At 53.6% G+C, this 27,662-nt stretch overlaps 3 protein-coding genes and 1 long non-coding RNA gene across 8 annotated transcripts in view; 2 read left to right on the top strand and 2 right to left on the bottom strand.

The window, feature by feature from the left end:
* SAMD4B (sterile alpha motif domain containing 4B) overlaps positions 1-9,826 on the bottom strand; it is a 31,984-nt gene extending 22,158 nt beyond the window's left edge. For both annotated transcript variants that reach the window (XM_072608380.1, XM_072608381.1), the window contains exon 1: positions 9,707-9,826. The gene's annotated coding sequence lies outside the window, so the exon portion shown is untranslated. The remainder of the gene's footprint in view (positions 1-9,706) is intronic.
* A 316-nt stretch (positions 9,827-10,142) lies between these two features.
* Positions 10,143-14,199, top strand: GMFG (glia maturation factor gamma). Of its 3 annotated transcripts, none has more exons than XM_072608387.1 (7): positions 10,143-11,360; positions 12,790-12,886; positions 13,077-13,126; positions 13,228-13,277; positions 13,444-13,526; positions 13,733-13,806; positions 14,032-14,199. In XM_072608387.1, the coding sequence occupies exons 1-7, from the start codon at positions 11,325-11,327 to the stop codon at positions 14,101-14,103; spliced, it is 462 nt and encodes a 153-aa protein (XP_072464488.1). In that variant the 5' UTR covers positions 10,143-11,324; the 3' UTR covers positions 14,104-14,199. The 3 variants fall into 3 exon arrangements, with proteins under 3 accessions (XP_072464488.1, XP_072464487.1, XP_072464489.1); XM_072608386.1 differs by lacking the exon at positions 10,143-11,360 and adding an exon at positions 11,703-12,043; XM_072608388.1 differs by lacking the exon at positions 10,143-11,360 and adding an exon at positions 11,942-12,027.
* On the bottom strand, positions 11,434-12,845 carry LOC140503951 (uncharacterized). The gene is made up of 2 exons (XR_011966918.1): positions 12,732-12,845; positions 11,434-11,630 (listed from the first exon to the last, which is right to left on the bottom strand). It is a non-coding gene; the product is annotated as an uncharacterized lncRNA (long non-coding RNA).
* A 3,721-nt stretch (positions 14,200-17,920) lies between the features above and the next one.
* Positions 17,921-27,040, top strand: LRFN1 (leucine rich repeat and fibronectin type III domain containing 1). 2 transcript variants are annotated; one of them, XM_072608378.1, is made up of 4 exons: positions 17,923-18,006; positions 19,975-20,004; positions 21,807-23,244; positions 25,784-27,040. In XM_072608378.1, the coding sequence occupies exons 3-4, from the start codon at positions 21,830-21,832 to the stop codon at positions 26,706-26,708; spliced, it is 2,340 nt and encodes a 779-aa protein (XP_072464479.1). In that variant the 5' UTR covers positions 17,923-18,006; positions 19,975-20,004; positions 21,807-21,829; the 3' UTR covers positions 26,709-27,040. The 2 variants fall into 2 exon arrangements, with proteins under 2 accessions (XP_072464480.1, XP_072464479.1); XM_072608379.1 differs by lacking the exon at positions 19,975-20,004 and having other exon boundaries at positions 17,921-18,006.
* Positions 27,041-27,662: the final 622 nt, after the last annotated feature.

Raw genomic sequence — 27,662 nt, 5'->3', positions numbered from 1 at the left:
TCCAAAGCCCTTGATAACCTAGCCCCCTCCTATAGTTACAGACTTCTGATGTGCTCCCTCATCGTACTCTTCAATCCAATGAACCTGGTCTCTTGGCTATTTCATGAAGAAGACCCTTCCATTTCCAGACTGTGTTTTTCACTGGATGGTCGTGGAATTCTCTCCTTCCTCATCACTACCTCCTGCTTTCCTCTGAGTCCCAGCTGAACTCCCCCCTTTTTCAAGAAGTCTTTCCTGTCCCCCTTAATGTTGGTATCTTCTCATATCGTCTCCAATTTAGCCACAAATACCTCACTGGTACACAGGTATCTGCATGTTGTCCAGGAATTTGCTGGAGCTAGTTTGACCATGAAAGCGAGTTATTATATTTTCAGTGTGAGCACACTGAAAACACTGAAAATCAGGGGTTGGTTGTTTTTCTGACTTAAGAAAGTGATAGAGTAAATGTTAGTAATACAGGTTAAATTTAAAACTGTGTGCTGCCCATATTTTCTCCCTCCTCCTTGACAGATGTCCCATCAGAATGAAAGCTCCTTGAGAGCAGGCACTGTTTTCACTTTTCTTTGAGTCTTAGCTCAGTGCTGGATACCAATCAATGCTTGTTGAAGTAAAACAGTCCTGTTGCATCCTGCCCTGATTACAATACATTTGGAGTACAGATAGTTCTCAGTTCTCACTTCACATAATTTTGACTTTATGTAAAGAATTCTGAAAAAAATCTGCACTCCAAAAACAAAAAAACACGGGATGCTAACTTTACTGTGCAGTATCATGCCTGTGCTCTCTTTGCTCCTGCCTCTTGGCTCAGCATTCCCCCCTTCCCATCTCCACCCCCCCCAAACCTACGAAAGCAGAAGAGACTGCTACCATGCTGCCATGGCAGATCAAGGGCTTGGCCAGAGACTTGTGGCCCTGCTCTGCCTATCCACCCAAGTGTCTGTCTTGCATCTGTCTGCTCTCAGGTACCATGTGTCTTCTTCTCTCTGTGTCCATGTCTGATTTCCACGTGTCTGGCCCCTACATGTTCTTCTTAGTTAGGGCCAGGCCTGGACATGGCTGGCCCCAGCCCCCATGTGTTTCTCCTTCTACTCTCTCTCCTCTCTCCCTAGCCCCCAAGTGTCCTTGAACCACATACCAGCTTGCTTCCTCCATGGATACACCTTTTTGTCTCCCTCTCTGACTTCTGAAGGCAAATTCATATTACACAAAAATCATTTTACATAGAGATGTCTGGAACAGTCCACTTAAATAAAGTGAGAACCAATTGTTCTGTGTTGTGTTTGGTCACTTTTAAGAAGGAAACTGACAAATCAAAGCATGTCCAGAGAACGTAAGACCATGACATAGGAAGATAAGTTAAAGGACTCATTATTTTTAGCTACAGAAGAGAAGACTGAGGGAAAAAAAGTTAGCTGTTTTCACATTTGAAGGCTTCTTCTGTGAAAGCCCCTTCTATCTCTACATCTTTGTCACTGCCCTGCCAGGTCCCTAAAATGGAGAATGGAGAACTAGGAGCAATGGGTAAAGTTGCAGAGAAAGAGTTTAATGCGTGGAAAAACTACCCAATGATTAAAGCTGTCCAGAAATGGAAGGGGCTTCCTCTGTAAATAGGAAATTCCTCATCACTGCCATCTTTGGAGGCTGAATGATGGCTCGTTAGGGATGTTGTGGAAGGGATTTTTATAGAGTATATATTGGATTAGAGGAATTCTGGGTTCCCATCCACTCATAATCTGATTCCTCTCTCCCTTGAACCCCACATCCATTCATCATGATTCCTCCTTCATCATGTCCCTTACACTCCCCCTCTGGCTCCAAGACCACGTCCTTATCACCTCACACCTAGCCTACTCCAACAGCCTCCCAGCTGGTCTGAACAACTCCATTTTCTCCCTCCTCCAAACCATGGGACACTTGGCTGCTGGAGTGATCTTTCTAAAACATCATTTTCCTTGTGTGCTGCCCATATTTTCTCCCTCCTCCTTGACAGATGTCCCATCAGACTGAAAGCTCCTTGAGAGCAGGCACTGTTTTCACTTTTCTTTGAGTCTTAGCTCAGTGCTGGATACCAATCAATGCTTGTTGAAGTAAAACAGTCCTGTTGCATCCTGCCCTGATTACAATACATTTGGAGTACAGATCTGTCCCAAATACAAAATGGCTTAGTTCTGCCTAAAAGATAAATTCTCCATCATTTTCCTAACCCAAACCTATCTCATCTCCATTGCTTTAGTCAAACTGGCCCACTGAGTCCCCTGACCTTGAACCCACCTCACAAACTGCCACCTCTGGCCTTTTCCTGAGGGCAGGCCCCTTGCCCAGCTAGCATCCTTTCAATTCACCTGAATGCTGCTCATTCTAACCCCACCTCCTCCATTAAACCTTCAGTGACCACACTGATCTCACTACCTCTGAATGTCTACAGCACTCATATGGTCTGTACCACTCATCTTTCATTTCAGAATAAACCACCATGTACTGTTATTTTATGGCCATGTGTTGTCTCACTATGTAATGTAAGTGCCCTGCAGACAGGTACTACAACATACTTGTCTTCACAGCTCACTCAGGCCTAAGATGAATACCAATGATGAATTATGGCCCTCTTTCTCCCTCAACTCTCTATCCCCTGGCCCAAAGTTCACCACTTCCACTCCTGGAATGCTTTCTACTAAAATGACATCAAGGTAGGTTTCTTCTGAGCCCAGAATCTGCTCAATGCTAGGCTAGACTCAATTCCACTTTTCTACCCTCTGTAGCAGTGGAGATAAACTCAGATAGAAGTGAGAGGCTGCTCAGAAAACCACAAATTCACAGTATCTACAATGTATTGTATTCATACTTCTTTGTTCCATGTCCAAATGATAAACAAGCATTTCCTGGAATTCCTGACCTCTTGTGGTCCCCATCAAAAGTTTAACACTTCTGCTCAATACTCTGTTTTGTATATAACAACCTCAGCAAGACCCCAGTGCATAGAAACCTGACAGTTTAAAAAAAAAACCAGAACACCTCATACCACTTACAGAGAACTTACTTTATTCCTTCTACTACTCTGAGCCTCAGTGATTATACTGTGATGAATTTCAGAGCTGGACAGTCTGAGAAATCAGTGAGTCCAACCCAACAGGGAGGAAAGAAAGGTCTGGGCACCGTGAATGCTGACTGTGAAAGCGACTCCCACCACAAGGCAGGATTCTTCATTCATCTCTTCTATAAGCCTGGAGAAAATGCCATGAGGTTTCACTTAATCAGGTGACACACAGCTAACAATTCCCATCTTTCCCTCTGATCTCACTGCAGCTTTGTGCTGTATGTCAGGGTCAGAGGCATGTGGGTTCAGATCTGGTACCTGTATTATTTTGGACAAGTCATTTAACCTCCTGGCTATCCCCATCTGTAAAATGAGGCAGTTGGATTAGGTGTCCTCTGAAGATCCTTCCAGTCCTACTTATATGTTCTCATGGTGGGAAGCACAACCTCTTCCTTCTAACCAACCACTCAGAGGTGGTACAAATTTTCAACTGGAAATATCATAGGAAGCCCTTTTGCACACTGATACTGCAGGGTATTTGGGAAGGAAGGAGTTATTATCTATCCCTACAGTTCAGAAAGACAAATGAATAGTAATTGTGTACTGATCTGCTCCACATTCCCAGCTCTACTTAGTTCAACCAAGAGGATAAGACTAATGGACAAGGATGGAGGTCTTGGCAAGACAGGGTCTTCAGCAAAACTAAGTGGTACAATGACTACTAAGGACAGCCTTTCTCCTATTCATCTATTCACTCCCCTTCTGAAGGCAAAAGACATCTACCATTCTTATTTAAAATAATAATTTATGTAGGCTCCAAAGAATCCATGGACATACTTCTTATCACCTGGCTAGGGAGCTCAAAGCAATGTCCAGTTTACTCTCGCTCATGCCTCACTATTCAGCAGGAATGTTCTGAAGGTATTCTTTCAGAGGAAGGGAAAGGGTAAGCGAAGTAATCTGGGGCACATAAAGAATTTAATAAAATTAGGTACTTGCTGCCTACTGTGGTTCCTGATAAAGAATCACTGGTTGGAAGGTCATCTAGTCCAATTCCCATGGAATGAGAAACCAACTAAAGATTCTATTGTTTTTAAGAAGAAAACTGACAGGATGAGGAAGAAAAGCTCCAGATGTCAGGCCATGAGGAGGGGAAAGGACAGGGGTAGTAAGGGATGAAAAAGACCCTCTTTCTCCCTTCTCAGTAGGACTCTATCCCATTAGGATGGGAAAGATTATAATTATGGAGAAAAGATGGGAGAGTAGAAAGTTTAGGATACAATAAAGGATGTCAAGGAAAGTACCTTCCCAGGTTAGAGTGCATATGGACTTTGGGGTTCATTTCTGATAGTACATTTTGGCAACGATACTATCAAACTAGAGAACTAGCAAGGTAAAGTGATCAGGGTAGATTCAGGGTCTAGAAATCATCTCAGTGAAGGAATGGCTAAAAGAACAAGAGGTATTTAGACTCATAGAGAGATGATTTAGGGGATAACCTGACTGATGTCTTTAAATACCTGAAGGTCCATCGCACAGAAATGAGAGCCAACCGATTTTCTTGCTTCCTCAGGGTAGATGTGAGCCCAGTGACTGGAGACCAAAAGGAAGCAGGCTTCCGCTGAAGCAAAGTAACTATCAGAAGTCTCATCAGGCCCTCATTCTGTGCTAGGTTCAAGCAGGGGCTGGATGGTCCTTGTCAGACAAGTGGTAGAGGGGATCCCTAAACTGAGAAGACTGGACTAGGCAATCTCTCAAATCTCTTTTCAATATAGAGGCCCAGGTATCTGCCTGACTTGGCTTAGTCTGGCCCAACACCCAAGGAGAGGAAGAGGACAACTGTCTACTAGATTGCAGATCTAGTTGAACAAACAGAGATAATACAAAGGAAAGACAGCCAAGGGGGCAAAGAGGATATGCCTCTGACCAATGCTGGGGAGGACCTGGTTTCCATGGACAGAACAGTGTGGCACAGAGAAAAAAGAGAATTAATGGTTCTAGGAGATAAGAACATGGAAAAGAATAAGACCTGTTAAAGTGTTGGAGAGAGGCTGTTGGAGGTAAGGAGAAATCTGAGGGAAAAGGCTTTAAAGATGGAAAGGATATATACAGAAAGAGAAACAGAGCTGTAACCATACCCAGGGAAAGGGCCTTTACAGTAAGATGTGGGAGACCAAAGGGGAAAAGCTTAGAGCAGAATTCAATGGGTTAACAAACCAAGGTAATAAGGGAAGGCAAAGGTATGGAAGCAGTGAGTAATTTTAAGGGAAGAGTAAAGAATGAAGAGAATATTAGTCTTGGGAAATGGTCACGGATAGGAGGGAAGGTAAAAGAAGACCTGACCTGAAACTTGGTAGGAACAGCCTAGAATGTTCCTAAATCTTTTTTGTGTCATGTCTGGTAAAGTCTGTGGACTCCCTCAGGATAATGTTTTCAAATAGGTAAAATATAATACATAGGATTACAAAGGAAACCAATTATGTTGAAATATAGTTACCAAATATTGAAGAAAAAAGTTCATGAACTTTAGTTTAAAAATCCCTGGTCTAGAAGAGAGGTCTCTCTAGGACACCCAGTAGAAGCTCAAAAGATGGGAAGAAGAAATGGCTAGTGGTAGTTGCTGAGGGATGAGGAAAAAACTTTACCTTCCCACATCCCTCACTTCCCTCTCTTTCTGTTCACCCTAAACTAGGACTTTATAAATTCCTTAGTCTTCATGAAATTCCCTGTTTCTAGTCTCTTCTTCCTCCAAACCATCTTTCAGATTGGTGCCAAAATATTCCTTAAGCCTAGTTCTGACCACTCCCCTGACCAAAAACCCTTCCTTGGGTCCCACATGCTCCCCAGGATAAATTACAGACTCCTTGGGTTGGCCCTAAAATCCCTCCATAATCTGACCTTTCCAACATTACTTCCTAATACTCCAATTCCCTTAGTCTGTTCTCCAAACTGGACTATGAGCCACCCCCCACACTCCAGAATCTGCCCTCTCAGCACCTGCACCAGCCATTCCTCATGCCTACAATGTCATCCTTCCTCATATCCACTTGTGTGGGGCTTTGTCTTGCATTAAACCTCAGCTCCTCTCTTCTGGGAAGCCTTCTTTCATTTCACCTCCTGGTAAGCACATCCTCCTCCCTGCACTTTCCTTGGACTGTACTAATCTGGGCACCTGTTGTATCATTCCACTGGAATGGAAGCTCCGTGAGGCTAAAAGCTATTCTACTCTCTTTCTCCAGGGTCTCTCCAAAGTGCCCTGCCCATCACCAGTGTCTAATGTTGCTGAACTGAAAGAAAGAGGACTGAGAGGCAAGACCTGGGATAGAACTCCAACCTTGAAGGGGAGATGTACAGGAGCACAAGGAAAGGAGGCCAAAAGGTTCTGAAGCAGAGAAGAGGTTAAGGGCTTTGGGAGGGAGAGATGGACACTCTAATGGGCTGTTCTGGGTCAAAGGGAGCTAAGTAAAGAAACATTCTCCCTTAGGAAAGCCTGGCCTGAGGGTAGCGGCATCTTTGTAAGGTGAAGGATGCTTGGTACGAAATGAGTTTGTCAGGGATGGAGAGTCAGGGGACTGATGATGGGGGATGATGTCTGAGCAGGGAACAGTCCTTGGAAGAATGGGAAGCAGGTTATCTACACTGGTAGGGTGGGGGTGGGGAGAGGACGAACAACAAGCACACTGACACCAAGGAAGGACTCTGGGTGGCTCTTTGAAGGAAGAGACTGCTAAAAGGGACTCCTGAGGAACTATGAAAGGTCCATGGACCAGTGGATGTTCTCTGAGCAAGGAAGGTGACCAGAGGAAGGGAAATGATGGTGATTAGGGCATCACTCTGAGGAAAGAATTTTAGGATTCCCCTGATGGAGGAAGGGAACAGAGGATGTACTCTGAAAAGTAAGAACCTGAAGAAAGATAAAGGGCCTGGTAGACCTAGCAGAGGGGAAATGGAGGCAGGCTACAGGATATTTCTAAGGGGAATGAGAGGGGGGTGGGTCTGTAGGACCCTCTGAATGGGAAATAAAGACAACCTAAGGGGGAGGGGGCCTGTAGGAACCTCTAAAAGGAAAATAAGGACAGGCTGAGGGGGATCACTGAGGGGAGTGGGGGGCCTGTAGGACACTGTGAAGGGGGACTAGAGAGAGGCTGAGGGGAATCACTGAGGGGAGGGGGGGCCTGTAGGGTTCTCTGAAGGAGGACCAGAGAGAGGCTGAGGGGGATCACTGAGGGGAGTGGGGGCCTGTAAGATATTGTGAAAGGGGACTAGAGAGAGGCTGAGGGGGATCACTGAGGGGAGTGGGGGCCTGTAGGACATTGTGAAGGGGGAGTAGAGAGAGGCTGAGGGGGATCACTGAGGGGAGTGGGGGGCCTGTAGGGTTCTCTGAAGGGGGACTAGAGAGAGGCTGAGGGGGATCACTGAGGGGAGTGGGGGCCTGTAGGACATTGTGAAGGGGGAGTAGAGAGAGGATGAGGGGGATCACTGAGGGGAGTGGGGGCCTGTAGGGTTCTGTGAAGGGGGACTAGAGAGAGGCTGAGGGGGATCACTGAGGGGAGGGGGGGCCTGTAGGGTTCTGTGAAGGGGGACTAGAGAGAGGCTGAGGAGGATCACTGAGGGGAGTGGGGGCCTGTAGGGTTCTCTGAAGGGGGAGTAGAGAGAGGCTGAGGGGGATCACTGAGGGGAGTGGGGGCCTGTAGGACATTGTGAAGGGGGAGTAGAGAGAGGATGAGGGGGATCACTGAGGGGAGTGGGGGCCTGTAGGACATTGTGAAGGGGGAGTAGAGAGAGGCTGAGGGGGATCACTGAGGGGAGTGGGGGGCCTGTAGGGTTCTCTGAAGGGGCACTAGAGAGAGGCTGAGGGGGATCACTGAGGGGAGTGGGGGCCTGTAGGGTTCTCTGAAGGAGGACCAGAGAGAGGCTGAGGGGGATCACTGAGGGGAGTGGGGGCCTGTAAGATATTGTGAAAGGGGACTAGAGAGAGGCTGAGGGGGATCACTGAGGGGAGTGGGGGCCTGTAGGACATTGTGAAGGGGGACTAGAGAGAGGCTGAGGGGGATCACTGAGGGGAGTGGGGGCCTGTAGGGTTCTGTGAAGGGGGACTAGAGAGAGGCTGAGGAGGATCACTGAGGGGAGTGGGGGCCTGTAGGGTTCTCTGAAGGGGGACTAGAGAGAGGCTGAGGGGGATCACTGAGGGGAGTGGGGGCCTGTAGGACATTGTGAAGGGGGAGTAGAGAGAGGATGAGGGGGATCACCGAGGGGAGTGGGGGCCTGTAGGGTTCTCTGAAGGGGCACTAGAGAGAGGCTGAGGGGGATCACTGAGGGGAGTGGGGGGCCTGTAGGGTTCTGTGAAGGAGGACCAGAGAGAGGCTGAGGGGGATCACTGAGGGGAGTGGGGGCCTGTAAGATATTGTGAAAGGGGACTAGAGAGAGGGGGGAGTGGGGGGCCTGTAGGGTTCTGTGAAGGAGGACCAGAGAGAGGCTGAGGGGGATCACTGAGGGGAGTGGGGGCCTGTAGGGTTCTCTGAAGGGGCACTAGAGAGAGGCTGAGGGAGATCACTGAGGGGAGTGGGGGGCCTGTAGGGTTCTGTGAAGGAGGACCAGAGAGAGGCTGAGGGGGATCACTGAGGGGAGTGGGGGCCTGTAGGGTTCTCTGAAGGGGCACTAGAGAGAGGCTGAGGGGGATCACTGAGGGGAGTGGGGGGCCTGTAGGGTTCTGTGAAGGAGGACCAGAGAGAGGCTGAGGGGGATCACTGAGGGGAGTGGGGGCCTGTAGGACGTTGTGAAGGGGGACTAGAGAGAGGATGAGGGGGATCACTGAGGGGAGGGGGGGCCTGTAGGGTTCTGTGAAGGGGGACTAGAGAGAGGCTGAGGGGGATCACTGAGGGGAGTGGGGGCCTGTAGGACGTTGTGAAGGGGGACTAGAGAGAGGCTGAGGGGGATCACTGAGGGGAGGGGGGGCCTGTAGGGTTCTCTGAAGGGGCACTAGAGAGAGGCTGAGGGGGATCACTGAGGGGAGTGGGGGGCCTGTAGGGTTCTGTGAAGGAGGACCAGAGAGAGGCTGAGGGGGATCACTGAGGGGAGTGGGGGCCTGTAGGGTTCTCTGAAGGGGCACTAGAGAGAGGCTGAGGGGGATCACTGAGGGGAGTGGGGGGCCTGTAGGGTTCTGTGAAGGAGGACCAGAGAGAGGCTGAGGGGGATCACTGAGGGGAGTGGGGGCCTGTAGGACGTTGTGAAGGGGGACTAGAGAGAGGCTGAGGGGGATCACTGAGGGGAGTGGGGGCCTGTAGGACGTTGTGAAGGGGGACTAGAGAGAGGATGAGGGGGATCACTGAGGGGAGGGGGGGCCTGTAGGGTTCTGTGAAGGGGCACTAGAGAGAGGCTGAGGGGACTTCTAGGGAGGTGGGGGCCTCTCGAGGAAGGACGGAGGGGTTCTTCTGGGGGGCGGGGCCTGGCGCGGCCGGGGGTCCCGAGGGGCGGGGCCGCGGGGCTGGGGGGCTCGGCCTCGCGCCGCGCACGCGCGCGGGGGGGCGGGGCCGGGCGGCCTCGCGCCTCTCCCTCCCTCCTCTCTGGAGCTGCGCCGCCGTGAGGGGAGGGTGGGTAGCTGCCCGTCGGTCCCTCCCTTCCTCCCCCCGCCCCCCGAAGTGGGGAGGCCTCTTCAGGTCGACCAGGACTCACCGCCTCCGGCCCGCGCCACCGCCGCCCTCACTCGCCTCGCTCTCTCCGCCTTCCCTCCCTCTCTCCTCACACCGACCGACGCCGTCGCCGCCGCTGCCGCCGTCGTCGCCGCCGCCACGCTGCGTCACTGCGCCGCTGCGTCACCCCTCCTCCCTCTCCGCCCCGCTCGCGCCGTCGCCCCGCCCTCGCCACCGCCTCCGGCCTGGCGCACCAATTCATTGGACAGCCCTCCGCAGACGGACAGCCCATTAGCCAATGGGTGCTGCGGAGATCGGAAGCCGAGAGAGGGTGAGGAGAGGAACGCCACCGGATTAGCTGAAGCGCCGGCTGGGAAGGACCCGCCCCCCGATGCGGTTCAGGATTGGCTGGACGTCGCATGATTGGCAGACCGAGACGGGGAGAGGCGGAGGATTGAGGGAAGGAGAGGGAGGGAGGCAGGACCGCGCTGGCTGGAGCGTTGCCATGCCAACGGGCCGGGCCGTCCAGGGCTTCTGGCCTCCGCCCTGCAGGAGGCGGCTTCAGATCGACGCCTTCCCCGCCAGCTCTGCACCCCGCACCCCATCTTCTGGACTCCCCTCGCCCCTGTGTCCCCTCCCCCGCAGACCCTCTCCCCTCAGCCGGGGCCCCCCGGCCCCCCAGTTCTGTCACTCTCACTACCTCTGTAACTGGGACTCCGTTTCCTCATCAGGAAAATGAAACCTTTGGACCTCTGAGGGTCCCTTCGGGGAACGAATCTGTGATTTATCCCTTCCCTAACTCCTCCAGCCCTTTCCCCACATCTCTCTGCCCCCCTCCCCACATTCTATCTCTCTGCTCTCTTCCCCATACTCCCCTATTTCTTCTCCTAACTCCTCCCTAAAACCCTTCAGCCTCACCACACTCCTGCACTCTCCCTCCTCATGCCCCTCGTCCGTTCCCCCTTCCTTCTCTACCCCCTCTTCCTCCAAATGTTCTCCAAATCCCTTTTCCCTAAATCGCCCCCCCACTCTAGCCTCCAGTTCTCTCCCTCCCAATCTTCTCTCCAAGCCCTCCTCCCGTCAAGTCCCTCCCTTCCAAATACTCATTCCCTACATCCACCTCCCAGAGATTCCTTCCTCATACATCTCCATACAACTGCATCCCAGATTCCCCTCTCCACCCACTACACTCCTTTACTCAAATCTCTTCCTCTTTCCCTTCATAATCCCACTGCCAAAATTCTCAGCCCCTTCTCCCTACACTTCTGCCCAAATTTCTGTCCTGTACATCTGGACCTCAGATCTTCTGCTAATTCCTCTGAATACTTGTCCATTCCAAATCCCATACATTTTCTTTTCCCATATGGCCACACTAACCAATCTCCAAGTCTTCTGCTTTTAAATACTCCTTCTTCAAATCTCTGTCTTGTTGTCCATATTTTCATGTTCCCTTTAAACTAATTCTTGTTCCCATGGTGCCTGCAACCCATACCCTTTTCCCCTAGACCCCTTCTCTCTCCCATTCCCATACAACCTCCCAATGCCTCTTGTCCTATATCTATACCTTCTTCCATCGCCTCTCTACAGAGCTGCCCCTTTTCCCCAGTCTTCCCTCCCCACCTAACTTAGAAGCAGCTCTTAATTTAAACATCCTTTCAAGCATGCAGGGATATTGGAGGAAAGAAAGCAGAACTCAGGTGTGTGTTACAGGGTGAAGGAGGTGGGGAGGGGGTGCATGACAGGTGTTCCTAAAGTCTTTGTACAGAAGAATTGGCCAAGTAAGTTTTAATGACAACTCTGTCTCTGCCATACTCTAGGCCCCGGGATACATTTCTCAAGCCTTTTGTTTGCCTTTATGTAGACTGAGGAAGTTGAAGTCCAAGGTCCTTTCTTAACTCTAGAATTGTGTTCCCGGAGAGGATCTAAAGCAAGGTTTCTTCAAATTTTCTGTGTGTCCTGGATCCCTGCTGAGAATCATGTTTTTAAATTGTAAAATGAAATAAGATTAAAAAGAAAAGTAATTATATTGAAATAAAGGTGTAATTTTTTTTCCATCCAAGTTCCATTACCCCAAGTTAAGAACCCTTTGATTAAGAGGCTGGAAGTCAGTGAACCTGGGAGGACTTCCTGGAGGAGGTCAGGACAGTGGGCTTTGGGATCCTGAAGATGAGGCCTGGAGTGTAGAAACTTGGGGGTGGGGAGAAAGCAGGGGAAGAGGAAGTATGACAGGGCTTAAGGGAAGAGGAGGGGCTCAGGCAACAGTTACCCCAGGACTGATATAAACAGGATGTGGTATCAGAGCAGATCTTCCCCCCTCTACAGAAGGCAGGAATCAACCCAAGGGAGACATCCTTGGGAGCTATGGTCAGAGTATTTGGGGGTAGGGGGAACTTGATGGGGAGGGGAGGGGAGGGTCTGAGAAAACCTGGAGACAGGGGTGAGGGAAGGACAGACCTGGGGGACTAGGAAGACAGAAACTGGGACAGAGCTATGGGGCTGGGGAGAAATAGAAGAAGTCAAAGATAGCGAAGGGAACAGGCAAGGAGGACAGAGAGAGAAATAGGGTTGGTGGAACGGAGGCAGGAGAGAGCTGGACAGGGCTGAGGGACTGGAGAAACAGAAAGGGAGGTAGATGGGGAGAAGAAAAAGAATGGGGGTGGGGTGGGGAGACAGGAAGGTTAGAGAAAGGAAAGGCATCATAGATTTATAGAATGATTCTACAGAAAACCAGGAGCTAATCTGGGACATTGCAGGGAGGCTGGGGACAGTAAAAATGTGGGATGAGGAATGAGGTGGCCAAGGGAGACAGATCAAGCCCTGAGCCCTAAACTTGCTCCAACTCCTGGGACCCATGAGTAGGAAGAAGGATTCCTGAAGGTTTAGGGTTCAGTCTCTTCCCTCCCTCCTTTCTTCCTCTGGATTTCCGAATTCTATTTGGGACCCTGGAGACCTTAGAGAGTTCTTCTGTTCCTGGTTCCTCCCCAGGGTTGCCCCTAGTCCTCAATGAGTAGATGGAGAAAGCAGCCCCCTGGTAAAAGCCCACAGGATTCCCTCTAGGCCCGGTATACCAAGAGAGGCTAGTGGTCACCAGGTGCCTCGCTCCATTGTAGTTCATTCTCGCTGCAGGCGGACTCTTTGGTGGTCTGTGAGGTGGACCCAGAGCTGAAGGAGAAACTCCGAAAGTTCCGATTCCGGAAAGATACAACCAATGCGGCCATCATCAGTGAGTGGTCCCCATACTCTGGAGGATTTTGATGCCAGGTCTCCCAACCTCCCTATGGAGAAGAGAGGAGGAATTCAGGAGTAGCCTGTCTTCCACAAAATTAGAGACAGGAGCCTGTAAAGGGTTTGGGGGTCCTGGGAAGGTGGGGAGTCTAATCGTTTCTCTGTCTTTCCCCCTGGGATTCCCCCAGTGAAGGTGGACAAAGACCGGCAACTAGTGGTGATGGAGGAAGAATTTCAGGTGACAGGTGGAGGGTGTGATGGGGGATGGCCTGGGGCTGGGGCCACAGAGGGAGCCTCATTTTTTCATCAATTTGCTTCCATCTTCCTTGATATCCATAGAATATTTCACCTGAGGAACTGAGGAATGAGCTGCCTGAGAGACAGCCCAGGTATCCCCAGGAGCTAGTCACTGTTACCCCACAGCTACTTTGGAAGAAACCAATCCTTCGGGGAGGATCAGGCATGGGAAAGGGAAAAAGAAGACTGAGGTGCTGAGGGGTTCAGACTCCACCTCCAGAATTCTCTCTCAAGCCCTTTGATTTTCCCTCTCCCTAGATTCATAGTTTATAGCTACAAATGGCTCCATGAAGATGGACGGATCTCCTATCCACTCTGCTTCATCTTCTCCAGTCCTGTAGGTAAGACCTCCTCACCTGAGGATTCCCATGCCCAGTCTTGGGGAGCACTGAGGACCCCAACACTGAACCTACCAATCCACCAATCCTTTCCCCTAACTCATGGCCAACTTAGGTCCAGATCCTTATAGTCCTACCCCAGGGGCCCTCTCCCTAGTAATACTTTCTTTCTTCCCATTGACCCCACGATTTCCACCCCTACCTACCAGGCTGTAAACCGGAACAGCAAATGATGTATGCAGGAAGCAAAAACCGACTCGTACAAACTGCCGAGCTCACCAAGGTCGGGAGCTTTGGGTTCCTGAGGTGGGGGAGGGGTGGTGTCCATAGGGTTTGGCCACGAGGGTTGTAAGTACCACCCCTTCCTGCCCTGGGACCAGAGAACCACGAGAGGGCACTTTAGATGCTTGAAGACAGATAGCTGGCCCCCCAGCCACTTCTCTGATTGCCTGAGTCCCTGAGATATTTCCCAATCCCCAGTCCATTCATTCTCTCGATCCCTCATTAGGTGTTTGAGATCCGCACCACAGATGACCTGACAGAGACTTGGCTTCAGGAGAAATTGGCCTTCTTCCGTTAGCTGGGGGTAGCCGGAGATGTCCAAGGATCTGGAGACGGGACACCTGGTTTCTGGGAAATGAAATACCCTCCGACAAAATAAACTAGTGAAACCTGACCTGACCCTAGTAGTTATCCTGACTCCGCCCATGCAGCCTCTGCAGGGCCCCATGTGGTCAGCAGAGGGCAGTCAGCCATCACAGAAGTGGGAGGCCGAATGCAGGCAATCCGGGTCCCACTCTGGAGAGGCTTAGGGAAAGGACACCAGGTTCCCTGAAAGGGTAGAGGGCTGAGTGATGGGCCACCTGGGTCCCTAAATGAGCAGAAGGCAGGGGCGCAGAAAGCGTCTGTCCTGAGAGGGAGAACTAAGAGGCACAACAGCTGGGTTTCGAAGAGAAGGAGGCTATAGGAACCAGACATCAGTCCTAGAGAGAGAGGGGGACTGGTAGCTCCCATATTCTTGCAAAAGCTTGCCAGTCATTTTCAGCTTTTCCTTTTCCTTCAAGGAAGGGGTCGGTAGGGGAACCGACACTTAGGGAAAGATAATGAGACTCAAAATTATTTGAGAAAGAGAGTAGAACCACATGGAAGTGCTTTCTGAGGTCTAACCACTCTCCTCAGTGTTGGGGTCAGACTTCTCCTCCCTCCTTCTACAGCTCCACTATAATGTGTGGGTTGGGGGGTAGCTGGAGATACAAGAGAGCATGAGCCAGGCCCGTGCCCCACACCCCTCAGAGATCAAGGTGTGCCCTGGTCCAGAGCAGATGCTTCTTTTGCTCAAGCTGAGGCCATGTTTCCATGGCAACCAGCTATCATCCCCAGGTCTCCAGGCCAGAGAAGTATGTCTCCAACCTCTAGATGAAGGGACTTTACCCCAAGGCTCAAGGGGCAAGGAAGGGGCTCCTCAATTAATTTTCTTTGTTTCTTTTAGGGTTGTGGGTTCTGTTAGGATTGTATCTATGCCCAACCACTGGAAGCAGAGTCCCCAGTTCTTGATCACAGGGGTCAAGCAGAGTTCTCCCCATTTCCCTCCAAAGGTGTCTCCCATTCCTACCTCACATACCTGGATCTCCTTCCTTCCTCCCTTGGTATAGAGGGTTCCTATGATCTCTATAATTCCCTAAACTTGGGGTGGGGGTAGCAGAGAGGAAGCACCCGCCCACCAGACAGCAGGGTTTGTCAATCTGGGAATTAGCATGCAAAGGAGGAGGTGGTGGCAGGAGGAGATTAAAGCAGTAAAGTCACCAAACAATTTAATGTAATTGCTTCAGGGAATGGGGAGTAAGAGGGAGGGAGTAAGATTGCCCACCATCCCTGTCTGAAAGGAGGATCAGCGGTCCAAGTGGACCCCATAGAAAGGGGCCTGGAAAGCCACAGTGGGGGGAAGAGAGAGCCAAAGGATCCCTGTGTTTCCCTTCTCTGACTCCTAGTCTCTAGAGCCAGGAAAGCCCCTCCTCCTCCTCCTCTTCCTCCTTCATTCCCAGGTTACTTGAAGGAAAGTGGTAGCTGTTGCCATGGTAACAATGACATAGTGACCTTGGGCCCCAGCCACCCCAGCCACCATTGATTCCAAGTCTCTGCAGTAGAGGGGCAGGAGTTTCCAGGCTGATCCTTCTCTTACCCCCTTCAGGAGGACTTCCCTTCCATTTCCCTTCTCTCCTATCTCATCTCATAGTCTAATGCCTGTAGCCAGGATGGAGATGCTAGTACCAGGCCTCTTCATAATAAGGCAGTCTGGTGGTCCGGGTAGCACAGAGGCAGACTCAGTCATCCTCCCCTCCAGTTCATATGGAACCCCACCTTTACCCATTTTACTGATCACTGGTTGGACTCTTGGAGACTCATTAGCTCTTCATTCACTGGGTCTCAGCTTCCTTGTCCCTAAAATGGGCAGATGAGAATAAGGCATCACAAGCTCCCAGTTTTAACATTTTGTGATCCCCTACACTCTCTCTCACTCTGATTTGTTGTGGTGGAGGATGGGGGAGTGAGAGATCCCAAGCACCAGAGAAGGAAGGGGTTGAGGCTTCCAGGAAGTGGAAGTTCCATAAGTTAATTAGTAATAAATACCACATAGGAATTATAAATCCCCTGCCCTACCCAAAGAAGAAAAATCTGATTCTTAGTGGATTTGAGGAGGAGCAGGAAGCAGCATGGTACGGTTTGATTTTTTTGCCCCCAAGAGACCTTGGCAGAGCAATTTGTCCCCTTCAATGCAGAAGGTTCAATTAGAGATGGGTGCTGGGAAGGGGACCTGAACTGGGCAGGGCCATCTGGATTGTAGAATAACCAGAGTGGAAATTTCAGAAGCTTTTGTCCAATCCAGGTTGAGTAGAGTGGAGTTTAGTCTGGGGAATTCTAGAAGGACCAGTCAGAGAAGGTACTGAGAAGGCTTCTGTTCAACCCGGAATGGCCAGTATAGGGCAAAACTGGACAACTTGTAGACTGATGAATCAGACAAGGTTACTGAGAGGGTTTGGTGGAATCATTTCCCTTCCATGCCCCTTAGTTTCTACCTCAGTTAAATGGAAGGGTTGACCTGGGTGACCTAGGTCCCTTTTGGCTTAAAGGTGTGTGTGTTCCTATCATTACTAGAATCCCTTGTCTTGTGAGTCTATCCCAAGAGGGTGTTTTGGACCAAAGACTTGTGGAGGGACTGGATGAAGGGGGAGATGGAGAGGATGCTGTAAAAGACTTTTGGGTGATCAGGGATGCTGAGAAGCAGGCTAGGTCTGAAGGATTGCAGAAAGGCCTTGGAGAAGATGAGTGGGCTGGTCTGTTCTAAGTATACCTCCCTCCTCCCTTTCTCACCCCTCTGCCGCACCAAACTCCTAGTCCCAGCTTTCCAGGTTTTGCTCATCCCCAGCTATCCCATCCTTTTTAGACTCAGTCCAGGTGGGGGTCTTCTTGGGGGCGTTCAAGAGAGAACTGAATCATAAAATCATAAATAGACCAATCAGAAGGCCTGATTGGTAGACAGAGAAAAGGTTGGGGTATGGAAAAAAGGAGGAGTATAGGGCTGGGGCTAGGCCAGGTGGATGGGGGAGGCAGACCACAAGGATGCAGACGGGGGCAGAGAAGGCCCTCTTTCACCAAAGATAGAAACTGGCCTCCCCCAGGAAGGAGGTGTCCTTTCTCTGGATCCCAGGTCCGTCTTCATCTCCCACGGCTCAGGACCTCCTTGCTGAGCCCCTACTGTGTGCAAGGTCCAGTCGCCATGGCTGGCGCTGGCGCCCGAGTTTCTGCCCCGATTTCCCGGGCTGTGTCTCTGTCTCCATGCCTCCTGGCTCTCCCCAGCCTTCCCCTTCCATTTCCATCACCATCTCTTCCAGTTCCACGCGGACCCTCCTCCTCCTTCTGCAGCACGACCTCGCCCCCACGCGAGTCCATCTGGTCCGCTGAGGCAGGGGACCAGGGGGACCCTGCCACGCGGGGGTCCCAGACCTGGCATGGCCCCTCCCTCTGCGGACGGGGGTTGGGGGGCGGAGAGAAGCCGGGGCCAAAACCCGACCGCCACGGTGGGGGGCCTCGGCTGGGAGGGGTCCACGGTGCTCTCGCTCCCGGACCCGGGAGCAGGGGAGGGACCCAGGCGCGCCCGCCTCCCCGCCCCCTCGCCCCTCCCTTCCGCTCCCCTCCCCCCTTTTGCAGATCGGGCGCCCGCGCCCCGCGCTGTGCGGAGGGAGGAGCCGCGCGCCGAGCCTCGGCGGTACCGCGCCCCCCCCGCCCCCTCCCCCCAGCCCTCCCGGCCCCGGCCCCCCTCCCTCCTTCCCTCCCTCCCTCCCTCCTCCGTCCCCATCCCCCTTCCCTCTCCGTCCCCTCCCCTCCCCTCCCCTCCCCCCGCCATGGCGCGGACCGAGGCGGCGGCGGCCGGAGCCAGAGCCAGAGCCCGGGACCGGGCCGGGGCCGGGGCCGGGCCCCCCCGGAGGTGAGCCCGGGTCCGGGGCGGGGAGCGCGGGGGACGGGAGCGTGAGCGCTGGGCGATGGGCGCTGTGGATGGAGGACGTGTGCGCTGCGGGCCGTGTGCGCGTGTGTCCGCGCCGCTGCGGTGCCGGGGTCCGGGGGTCCGGGCGTGTCTGGGTGCGCGCGTGTGGCCGGGGCTGCCGGGGCCGGCTCGCGTGCCCGGCATCTGTGGATCTGTGCGCCCTGATGTGTTTGCTCGTTGGTGTGTCCGTGTGTGCTCGTCTGCATGTGTGTGTCCGTGTGTGTCCGCCCGTGGGCCTGTATGTCTCCGAGTCTGTCCATGTGTCTCCGTGGGTGTCCGTGTGTCTCAGGGACAGCTCCTGCCTCAAGCCCTTGGGAGGGGAGCGGCAGGGGGGGCACCGTGGGCCTGGGTCCCTGGGGCTTTCTCTGCGGGGAGGACTCAGTCGTTTTCTCCCCTGCCGGTGAACAGACCTAGGGCTAAGCCAGGGGCTGGGAGCCGGACGCATGGACACCGACTCCAGGGGAGAAAGGTGGAATCTGACCGGAGACTACCCCCTCCCTTTCGAAGGGGGAGGCCAGCCCAACCCTGCCCCTCCTAGCTACATCTCCCAGGATCCTTCAGAATCTGCCCAGATCCGTGGGGATCCTCAGGCCTCACGAGGGAGGGGGCCCTGAGGGACCCTGCCGTAGGCCCAGATCGGATTTTATTTGCAGGATTCTCTCCTCCCTTTCCAACACCAGCACATTTCAGTGTTTTGGGAATGGGGCCTGGAGGAAGCCATGAGAGAGACTCCTGGACCCCATTCCCTCCAAACCCAGACATCCACCCCCCTCACTCTCCCCTTGTCCCCCTCCATCCCAGACCCAACCCTACCTGCCCCATTTCCATCTCAGGAGACTTGACCTTCTGACCCCTCATCTTTGTTCCTTAAATCCTGATTCCCGGAGGCCCAGATTCCTGGTTCTCTTTCCCTTGACTGGGGTCAGGTTTGGTCCTAGACTTCCCCTTTGGGGTGGTGAGAACTGGACCAAGGTGAGGCTGGAGTGAGAGATCCTGGGATCCAAGTGTGATTAGGTCTGCTTGTTACTGCCTGGCTGTGGGTCTGTGTCTTTCTGTGTGTGTGTGTATATGTGTTTGTGTGTGTGTGTGTGTGTGTGTGTGTGTGTGTGTGTGTGTGTGTAAGAAACCATGTGCTACCAGCCAGTCTCCTCCCTTCCCACAGCTTTTTGTGTCTATGTATCTGTGTGTCAGGGTCCCAGCATATATTTTCACTGGCTGGGCTTTTTGTCAACTGCCTGTGTACATGGGGAATATATGTTATATGTGATATGAGTATGTGCAAATACAGGTATGTTCTTATGGTAGGTTGTGCATGCCTTCCAGTGGGGACCTGTATGTGCTGGCACGTGTGAGAACAGGTGTGTGTACAAGCATGTCTAAGCATGTGCTGTGTGTCTTGGCATGACATGGAGATTACACATCAGTGAGGATGTTGAATCTGTGGACCTACCTTCTTTCCTTCTTCCTCAGTGGGCATGAAGGACTGGGAGCCTAGGATACTTATGTTCCCTTTAGAGAGGCAGTTTTGGGATAGAGTGTTGTCTCTGGAATCACAAAGACCCGGGTTCAAATTCTGTCTCTGACACTAGCTTGGAAACCACTGGCAAGCAAGTCAACCTGATTCCCTGAATCTGCAAAATGGGGAGGTTGATAACATTTAGTGCCTATCCCAAAGGTTTTGCTGTGAGGCTCAGATGATATGTAAGTGAATATTAACAAACAAACCATGAGTTGTTCTGGAGGGCCTGGAATCTTGGGTTATCAGGTTTGTGTCAAAGCCCAAAGCTCTGTTGCCCTGGGCCAAAGTGAAGGACTGGGGAAGCTGCAGCAGGAAGGATAAGAGAAAGACTGCAGAAGGGACTTCCCCAGTCCCCAGGTGGGACTGATGGGGGAATGTTGCTGTCTTTCCAGGTGGTGCCGGCCATGAATTCCTGAGGAGAGGTGAGCTGAGAAGTCAGATGCTGGAGGGGGCAGCTTGGAGAAGCATGTCTTGGGTGAAGGGGTAGCTTAGCCTGGTATATGGGGGGGGAGGTTGGAGAAAAACTGGGGGGAAGGTGTCATCTTTCGCCACATGGATAGTCACATATGATAGTGGAAAGGACACCCAGGATAGGAATTTCTTGATGAGGTAGAAGAGGGAAAAGGGAGACAGGTGGCTGACTCTGCTCCTACCAGCCTAGGGGAGGAGTTTGGGTAGAGCTAGTTGATCAGGATCCAGCATATGTAATGTAAGCCCAACCTCCAAGTGATGCTGTGAGATGGGATTGGGGGTCACAACACTGTGGAGGTGGTTTTTGAGGGGCTCCTGCCTGCCCTCCCTAGGCCCAATTTCTCCCTTGCTGGTCCAGACTGAGGGACAGAAACTGAGCAATAGAGGACGAAGAAATCCAGGAGACAAAGGAAGAAAAAAGATAGAGAAACTCAGAGACAGAGATGGAGAAACAGGCACAAGGACTCTGAGACACTGAGAAGCAGAAACGAAAAACTAGATACAAGAAGTGGGAGGCTCAGAGAAATGGAGAAATTGACATAGGGGACTGAAAGGCTGAGAGACAGAGAAGAGAGGAACAGAGAACCCCAAAGACAGTGGACCAGAAATACAGCTTCTGAGGACCTCAGAGATAAGAGAGAGGGGAGGAGAAAGATATCTGAAGACAAATAGACACAGGAAGTGAGAGGGAGAGGGGGGCAGAGACAGAGAGAGAGACAGACACATAGACAGAGATAGAGAGACAGATACATAGGGAGACAGACAGACAAAGAGAAAGATGGACACATAAGAGTACAGAGATAGAGGGAGAAAGATAGACACATAGGAAGACAGAGAGAGACACACATAGGAAGACAGAGAGAGAGACAGGCATAGGGAGACAAACATAGGAACTGAGAGGGAGACACAGAGATAGAGAGCAGATAGTGCACAACATATAGACACAGGAACTGAGAGGGAGACAAACAGAAATAAAGAGATAGAGACAGACAGACACAGGAACTGAGAGGGGAGGCGGGGAATAAACAGATGGAAGAACAGAGAGATAGGTTGAGAGACAAAACTAGAGAGTCAGGGTCAAAAAACTTAGAAAAAGAGAGAGACAGAAATGAGGAAGACAAAAGAGAGAGAAAGAAAGAGAGAGAGTGAGGAATCCCAAGGGGTCTAGAAAGGGGTCATGGACTTTGCCCAGTTGGACTCTGGGATACTTGTTTCTCCTGGGAAAGCCCTGGCCCCTGGGATGGGGGAACATACAGGCAAGGGAAAAATGGATGCCTCCCCCCTTCCCATCTCTCCCCATTCCCTCCACACTCCTCCCTGGAGCCCTGTTGTGATGGGAGCTGACACACCGTGGGCTGGAGCTGCCGCAGGGGGATTCCCAGACGAAAAGTTTGCCGGGAGCAAGTGGGGGGCTCTGTGTGTGTATGTGTGTGTGTCTGTGACTGTCTAAGCAGGCATTCCCACAATTAGACACTGGAGGCTGTGGGAGGGTTGGAGGTTAGACACCAACAAAGACTTCCCACAACTTATAAGTGGCAAGGCCTAACTTCCAAGTTCTGGTGAGCATGTGGCAAATGTTCCAACTCGCGTTACCTCTACCCCTGGGAAGGAAGGATGGTGGTCCCTGGAAAAGGGAGTGGGATGAGGCTACAAGAATTACATCAGACATGGAGAGGAAAGCTGTAGCACAGTGGAGGAGAGATCCTTCCCTTCTCCCCCCATCACTAACTCTTTTTTTCTCCTCCTTCCTTAGGACTGGTCATTGAGGTCTCCACCATGGCCCCAGGATCTTCTTCATCATCATCTCCTCCATCACCAGCCCTGCCCCTCCTTCTCCTCCTGTGGGCTGGGGCACCCCCATCCATTGGGCAGCCCTGCCCAGGCCGATGCATCTGCCAAAATGTATCCCCAACTCTGACCATGCTGTGTGCCAAGACTGGCCTGCTTTTTGTCCCACCGGCCATTGACCGCCGAGTAGTTGAGTTACGACTAACTGACAACTTCATTGCTGCTGTCCGCCGCCGGGATTTTGCCAACATGACCAGTCTGGTCCACCTCACTCTGTCCCGCAACACCATTGGCCAGGTTGCCCCTGGCGCCTTTGCTGACCTCCGGACTCTCCGTGCCCTGCATTTGGATAGCAATCGCCTGGGGGAGGTTCGAGGTGATCACCTTCGTGGTTTGGTAAACTTGAGACATCTCATCCTGGGCAACAACCAGATTCGCTGGGTTGAGCCAGCTGCCTTCGATGCCTTCTTGGGTACTGTGGAGGACCTGGACCTGTCCTATAACAACTTAGAGTCACTGCCTTGGGAGGCCGTGGGCCAGATGGTTAACCTCAACACCCTCACCCTGGACCACAACCTCATCGACCACATTGCCGAGGGCACCTTTGTCCAACTTCACAAGCTAGTCCGGCTGGACATGACATCCAACCGGCTGCACAAGCTGCCACCTGATGGGCTCTTCCTCCGTGCTCAGGCCTCTGGCCCCAAACCACCATCCACTCTGACAGTCAGCTTTGGAGGGAACCCTTTGCATTGCAACTGTGAACTTCTCTGGCTGCGGAGGCTGACCCGAGAGGATGACTTAGAGACATGTGCCACACCTGAGCACCTGACGGACCGCTACTTCTGGTCCATCCCTGAAGAGGAATTTCTTTGTGAGCCCCCTCTTATCACTCGGCAGGCAGCAGGCCGGGCCCTTGTGGTGGAAGGCCAGGCGGTGAGTCTGCGTTGTAAGGCTGTGGGTGACCCTGAGCCTGTGGTACACTGGGTGGCACCCGATGGGCGGCTCCTGGGGAACTCTAGCCGCACTCGAGTTCGGGGGGATGGGACCCTTGAAGTGACCATCACCACTCTCCGAGACAGTGGCATCTTCACTTGCATAGCCTCCAACGCAGCTGGGGAGGCCACAGCGCCCGTTGAGGTGTGTGTGGTACCACTGCCACTCATGGCCCCGCCCCCGGCAGCCCCGCCCCCCCTCAGTGAGCCTGGGTCCTCAGACATTGCCACACCTGGACGGCCAGGCGTCAATGAGACTGGCTCTGCTGGGGCTGAGCGGAGACTGGTGGCTGCGGAACTGACCTCCAGCTCAGTGGTCATTCGCTGGCCTGCCCAGAGGCCTGTACCAGGCATTCGCATGTACCAGGTGCAGTACAACAGCTCAGCTGATGACTCGCTGGTCTACAGGTGAGTTCCATCACGAGGACCCTGTGGTGAGCTGGCCTGTCCCTCGGCACCCAGACCCCTTCCTCTGCTGTGTCTCCGAGTCCCTGTTTCTCTGCCTCCACCTTGGGTTTTGTCTCCTCTCTACCTGTCTGTCTCTCAGTCTATTCCTCCACCTGTTTTTATTTCAGACCCCCCCCTTTATTCTTTCCTTTGCTGTTTCTGTCTCCATATAGCCCTCTGACCCTCCCTCCCCGTCTTGATTTTCCCACTTCCCCTGACTGTCTCCAGTAATTCTGGAGTCTCAGAGCAGAAAAGGGACCTGGAGTCTCCTCAGTTTATGGATAGAAGAAAGTGGTGAAAAGGGAGGGGAGAGGGCTTTGTCCACTATACCAGGCAAATGTCGAGCGAGTCTCTTTTCCCACATCCCTGGCATGTTTGGGGTGCAGAACAGCCCCCCACATCTTCATCCAGTCCTCTAGTCTAGACCCTCAGCAGTGACAGCGGAGACCAGCCACTGTCCCACCTCTCTTCCCTTCCCATTAACCATCCTTGGGTCCCAAGAAAGAGGGGATGGGTCCAATCCCAGTTCCTCAAAGGAATGATAAAGTTGGGAACCAATTGTAACACCACCTTCCCTCTCCTTTTTCCCCCCTCCTAGCGCCGTGAGGGTTAATTTGTAGGCCTGCCTAGATGGGCTGAGGTCTCACCCAACCAGAAGCCATCTTTCACCCCCGTCTGTAAGCTCCTGACCAATCAGAGCCTCTTGGGCCTGGAGGGTCTTTAAAGAGCCAGGGGGCCTACTGGGACAGATTGATCCAGAGACCATCCCTAAAGTTTGGGGGAGGGAGCTCAGTGGAGTCGAGAGGGTGAGGAAGACACTCGGTTTAAGGCCTGGACCAAATATGGGGGAGGGGGAGCTTAATGTGGGCTGAGCAGAGGGCCGGTCCCAGGAAAGGGGCGGGGCTTAGACAGAGCAGTGGGCGGGGCTCCTTGCATTTGACATTTCTTGGGGAGAGGGGGCGGGGCCTGAATTGTGAGAAAGGATACAGCTTCTGGGGCGTGGTGTATGCGGAATGAGGCTGTTAGACCCGTTAGGGTCGGACTTGCATCCTGGGGGTGTCGTTTGGAATTGGGATGGGAATGGGAAACCCTTTAGGCTGGAATAGAGGAGAAAGGGTGCTCCCTAAAGATAACCATCATAACAGTAATAGCCCTTTAATTGTACTTTCAAGTTTGCAAAGTGCTTTTCAATGGTTTACTCTTCTGAACGTTCCCTCTGGGGACCACAACCCAATATGCCCCAAATTGGGCGTTAGGTTTTTGGAGCGAGGCCCACCTGGTGGGAGGTGTTTTAGGGACTACTGGAGGTATGAAGGAGAGTTCGTAGTTGAGTATATTTCTGAACCATAGCTGTGGGAAAAGGTCAGGGCTTGAGGGGAAGGTGCCAGAGATGGGCAAAGGTTCCCCTGGGTAGCCAGCTGGAGAAGCAGCAGGATGTTTCGGAAAAGAATGCTAGGCCTGGAGGCAGGAAGACTGGGGTTCGAATCCCTGCCTCAGGCACTTGTTACCCTGGTCACGAAATCTCTCTCCAGCTTTCACGCATGATATATCCTGGGCATGATAACACCTGTCCCCACTGAGTGATTGCAAAGACCTAATGAGATGATACCGTAAAGCCCTCTATCTTCGGAAGGCGTCTAGCTAGATGGGAGGGGAGGGTCCTGGGGGAGGGTGTAGAGAGACTGGGCCGGGTTTAATCCTGCCGCTAAAAGGCTAATTACGTCGCGGGATTCAGAGCCTGAAGAGTTTAGCCATTTTCTCAATTTAAGATTTAGAGCTGGAATGGACCTTAGAGGTCCAAGGCCCTCTTTTACAGATGAGGAAACTGAGGCAACCACAGGTGATGTGACTTGCCCCAAGTCAGGGAGAGCCCTACTGTATGCCAGTCACTGAGCTAACCCCTGGGGATACAAAGACATGAGATAGTCCCTGCCCTCCAGGGGCTCCTAATCTAATGGGAGAGACTACATGAAACAACCAGTACAAACGAGATATATGCAGAATGAGGTGGGGTAATGTCGGGGGTCGGGGGAGGGGGGGGCGCCAGAATTCAGAAAGACTTCTTGGAGAAGGTGGGACTTTAGTTGAGACTTGAGGAATAGGCAACAAACAGCAAAGGGTAACCAAAAAAAAAAAAAGGAATTGAAGCGGGAAGTCCGGAGAAGGGGGCTCAGTGGGATGGGTCACGGGGCTTCCGAGATCGTCTGGCCCGGGCTTCTGAAGGCAGGGACACGTTTACGAGGTAGAGTAGGGCTTCTGAAACGAGGGGGTGGGGCTTGCAGGAAGGCGGTCCTAGAGAAGAGGGCGGGGCTTTGGGAAGGGCGGGGCCTGAAGGGTGAGAGGGGCTTAGGGGAAGGGGTGGGATCTGCTAGATGAAAGGACTAGGGCAGAGAAGCTGGAGTGGGGACCTCCTAGGCGGGACGGGAGGTAGTGCTCCCTGGACCGCAGGGGCGGGTGCTCACTCTCCCGTTCCCCTACCCCTCTCTCCCGGGACCCCCAGGATGATCCCGTCGAGCAGCAAGACGTTCCTGGTGAACGACCTGGCAGCGGGGCGGGCGTACGACCTGTGCGTGCTGGCCGTATACGACGACGGGGTGACGGCGTTGACCGCCACGCGCGTCGTGGGCTGCGTGCAGTTCACCACGGCCGGGGAAGTCACACCGTGCCGCCCGCTGCACGCGCACTTCCTGGGGGGCACCATGATCATCGTCATCGGCGGCGTCATCGTGGCGTCGGTGCTCGTCTTCATCGTCATCCTCATGATCCGCTACAAAGTCTACGCGGGCGGCGACGCCGGCTCTGGCCACAAGGGGGCGCCGCCGCGCGTCAGTCACGTGTGCTCGCAGACCAACGGTGGCGCCGCGAGCTCCGGCCTGGCCCCGCCCCCGCCCTCCACGCTGGACCAATACGAGGCTCTGCACGAGCTGGCGCCCACGCCGTCGGGGCTAGACAAGGAGAAAGTAAAGGTCGAGGCGGAGGGGGCGACGACGGCCCCGCCTCCCGCGGTGGAGGCGGAGCGGCTCCCGGCCCGGCCGCTGGGCGGCGGCGGATCCTCCACTTCTCTCTGCCTGCTGCCCTCGGGGACCGAGGCGGCCGCGCCTTCGGGGCCTGAGGAGGACGGGCGCGCGCACCTGGGGCCGGTGGGCCCTCGACGAAGCCGCTCGGGGGCCCCCCTGGGGACCTCGGCCCCGGTCTCAGCTCCCGCGCTTCCCCCGGGCCGGACCCCCCGGCAGCGCTACTCTTTCGACGGGGACTATGGCGCCCTCTTCCAGAGCCACAGCTACCCGCGCCGGGCCAAGCGGACAAAGCGCCACCGCTCCACGCCCCACCTGCTGGACGAGGACGGGGGCTTGGGTGGCCTGAGCCCCGCGCGGGCCCGCCTCGCCTTCACCAGCACCGAATGGATGCTGGAGAGCACCGTGTGAGCGGGACCCCCGGCACCTCCGCCCAGCCTGGGGTGACTCCCACTCCCCAGCCGAGGGGGTGCGTGGCCTCCTCGCCGCCCGAGGCCCGGGTGCCTGGGCTCCGCAAGGGGACACCTTCCGCACTCTGGACGCCTGGGCCCCGAAGGGAGGAGGGAGGATCAATTGGGGGGAGAGGGGAGGGAGCCAAGGGGAGCCCGGCTCCTTCTCTGCCCGGCCCCGCCCACGTGCGGGGAGGAGCTAGGTTGGAGGGGGAGGGGAGTAGCATGGACGTTCTGGGTCTCCTCACTTCCCCTTTCTCCCCCACCCCGGGTTCTTCACGCGCGCTCCGGGACCTCGCGGGAGCCGGTGCCTTACACAGCGGAGCGCGGGGCGGACACTTAGCAGCACTGAGACACGACACTCCCCACCGGGGACTGGTGGATGCAGCCCTGGAAGGCCCTCCGGGGAGGAGGTGCCCACCCGGGGCAGGGGAAGGGAGGGCGGGGAGGGGGAGGGGGGCCTATTTATTGTATCTGGCTGGACTAGATCTTGTTCTGTCGCGTGTTTCCCCGAATCATGACCCCGGAATCATCCCCGTCTCCTCTCGCTCTGCCCCCATCGACCCTCACTCATCACCTCTCAGTCCCCTCCCTGACTCCACGGATCACAGTGTCAGAGCTGCAAGGGGTCTGGAGATCACAGAGTCGGCTCCCTCATTTTACATGCGGGGAAACGTGCCCAGAGAGTGGAAGGGATTTGCCCAAGACACATAGCCAGGATTAGAATCCAGGTCTCCTGATTCCCAGTCTGTGGTTCTGTGTGATGCACCGCACTGCCTCCTCTTCCTCCCTTCCTCCATCTTTCCAGTCTTTTTCCATCACTTCCATCTGTCCTCTCCAATCATCCTCATCTCACTTTGCCACCCCCACCCCCCAGTCATGCCCACCTCTCTTTCCTCTCCAAGCCTGTCTCCTA

The sequence above is a fragment of the Notamacropus eugenii genome, chromosome 5 (genome assembly GCF_028372415.1).
Source record: "Notamacropus eugenii isolate mMacEug1 chromosome 5, mMacEug1.pri_v2, whole genome shotgun sequence".
Taxonomy (NCBI): domain Eukaryota; kingdom Metazoa; phylum Chordata; class Mammalia; order Diprotodontia; family Macropodidae; genus Notamacropus; species Notamacropus eugenii.
Note: the sequence above shows the minus strand (reverse complement) of the source record. Positions and strands in the feature narration are given on the sequence as shown.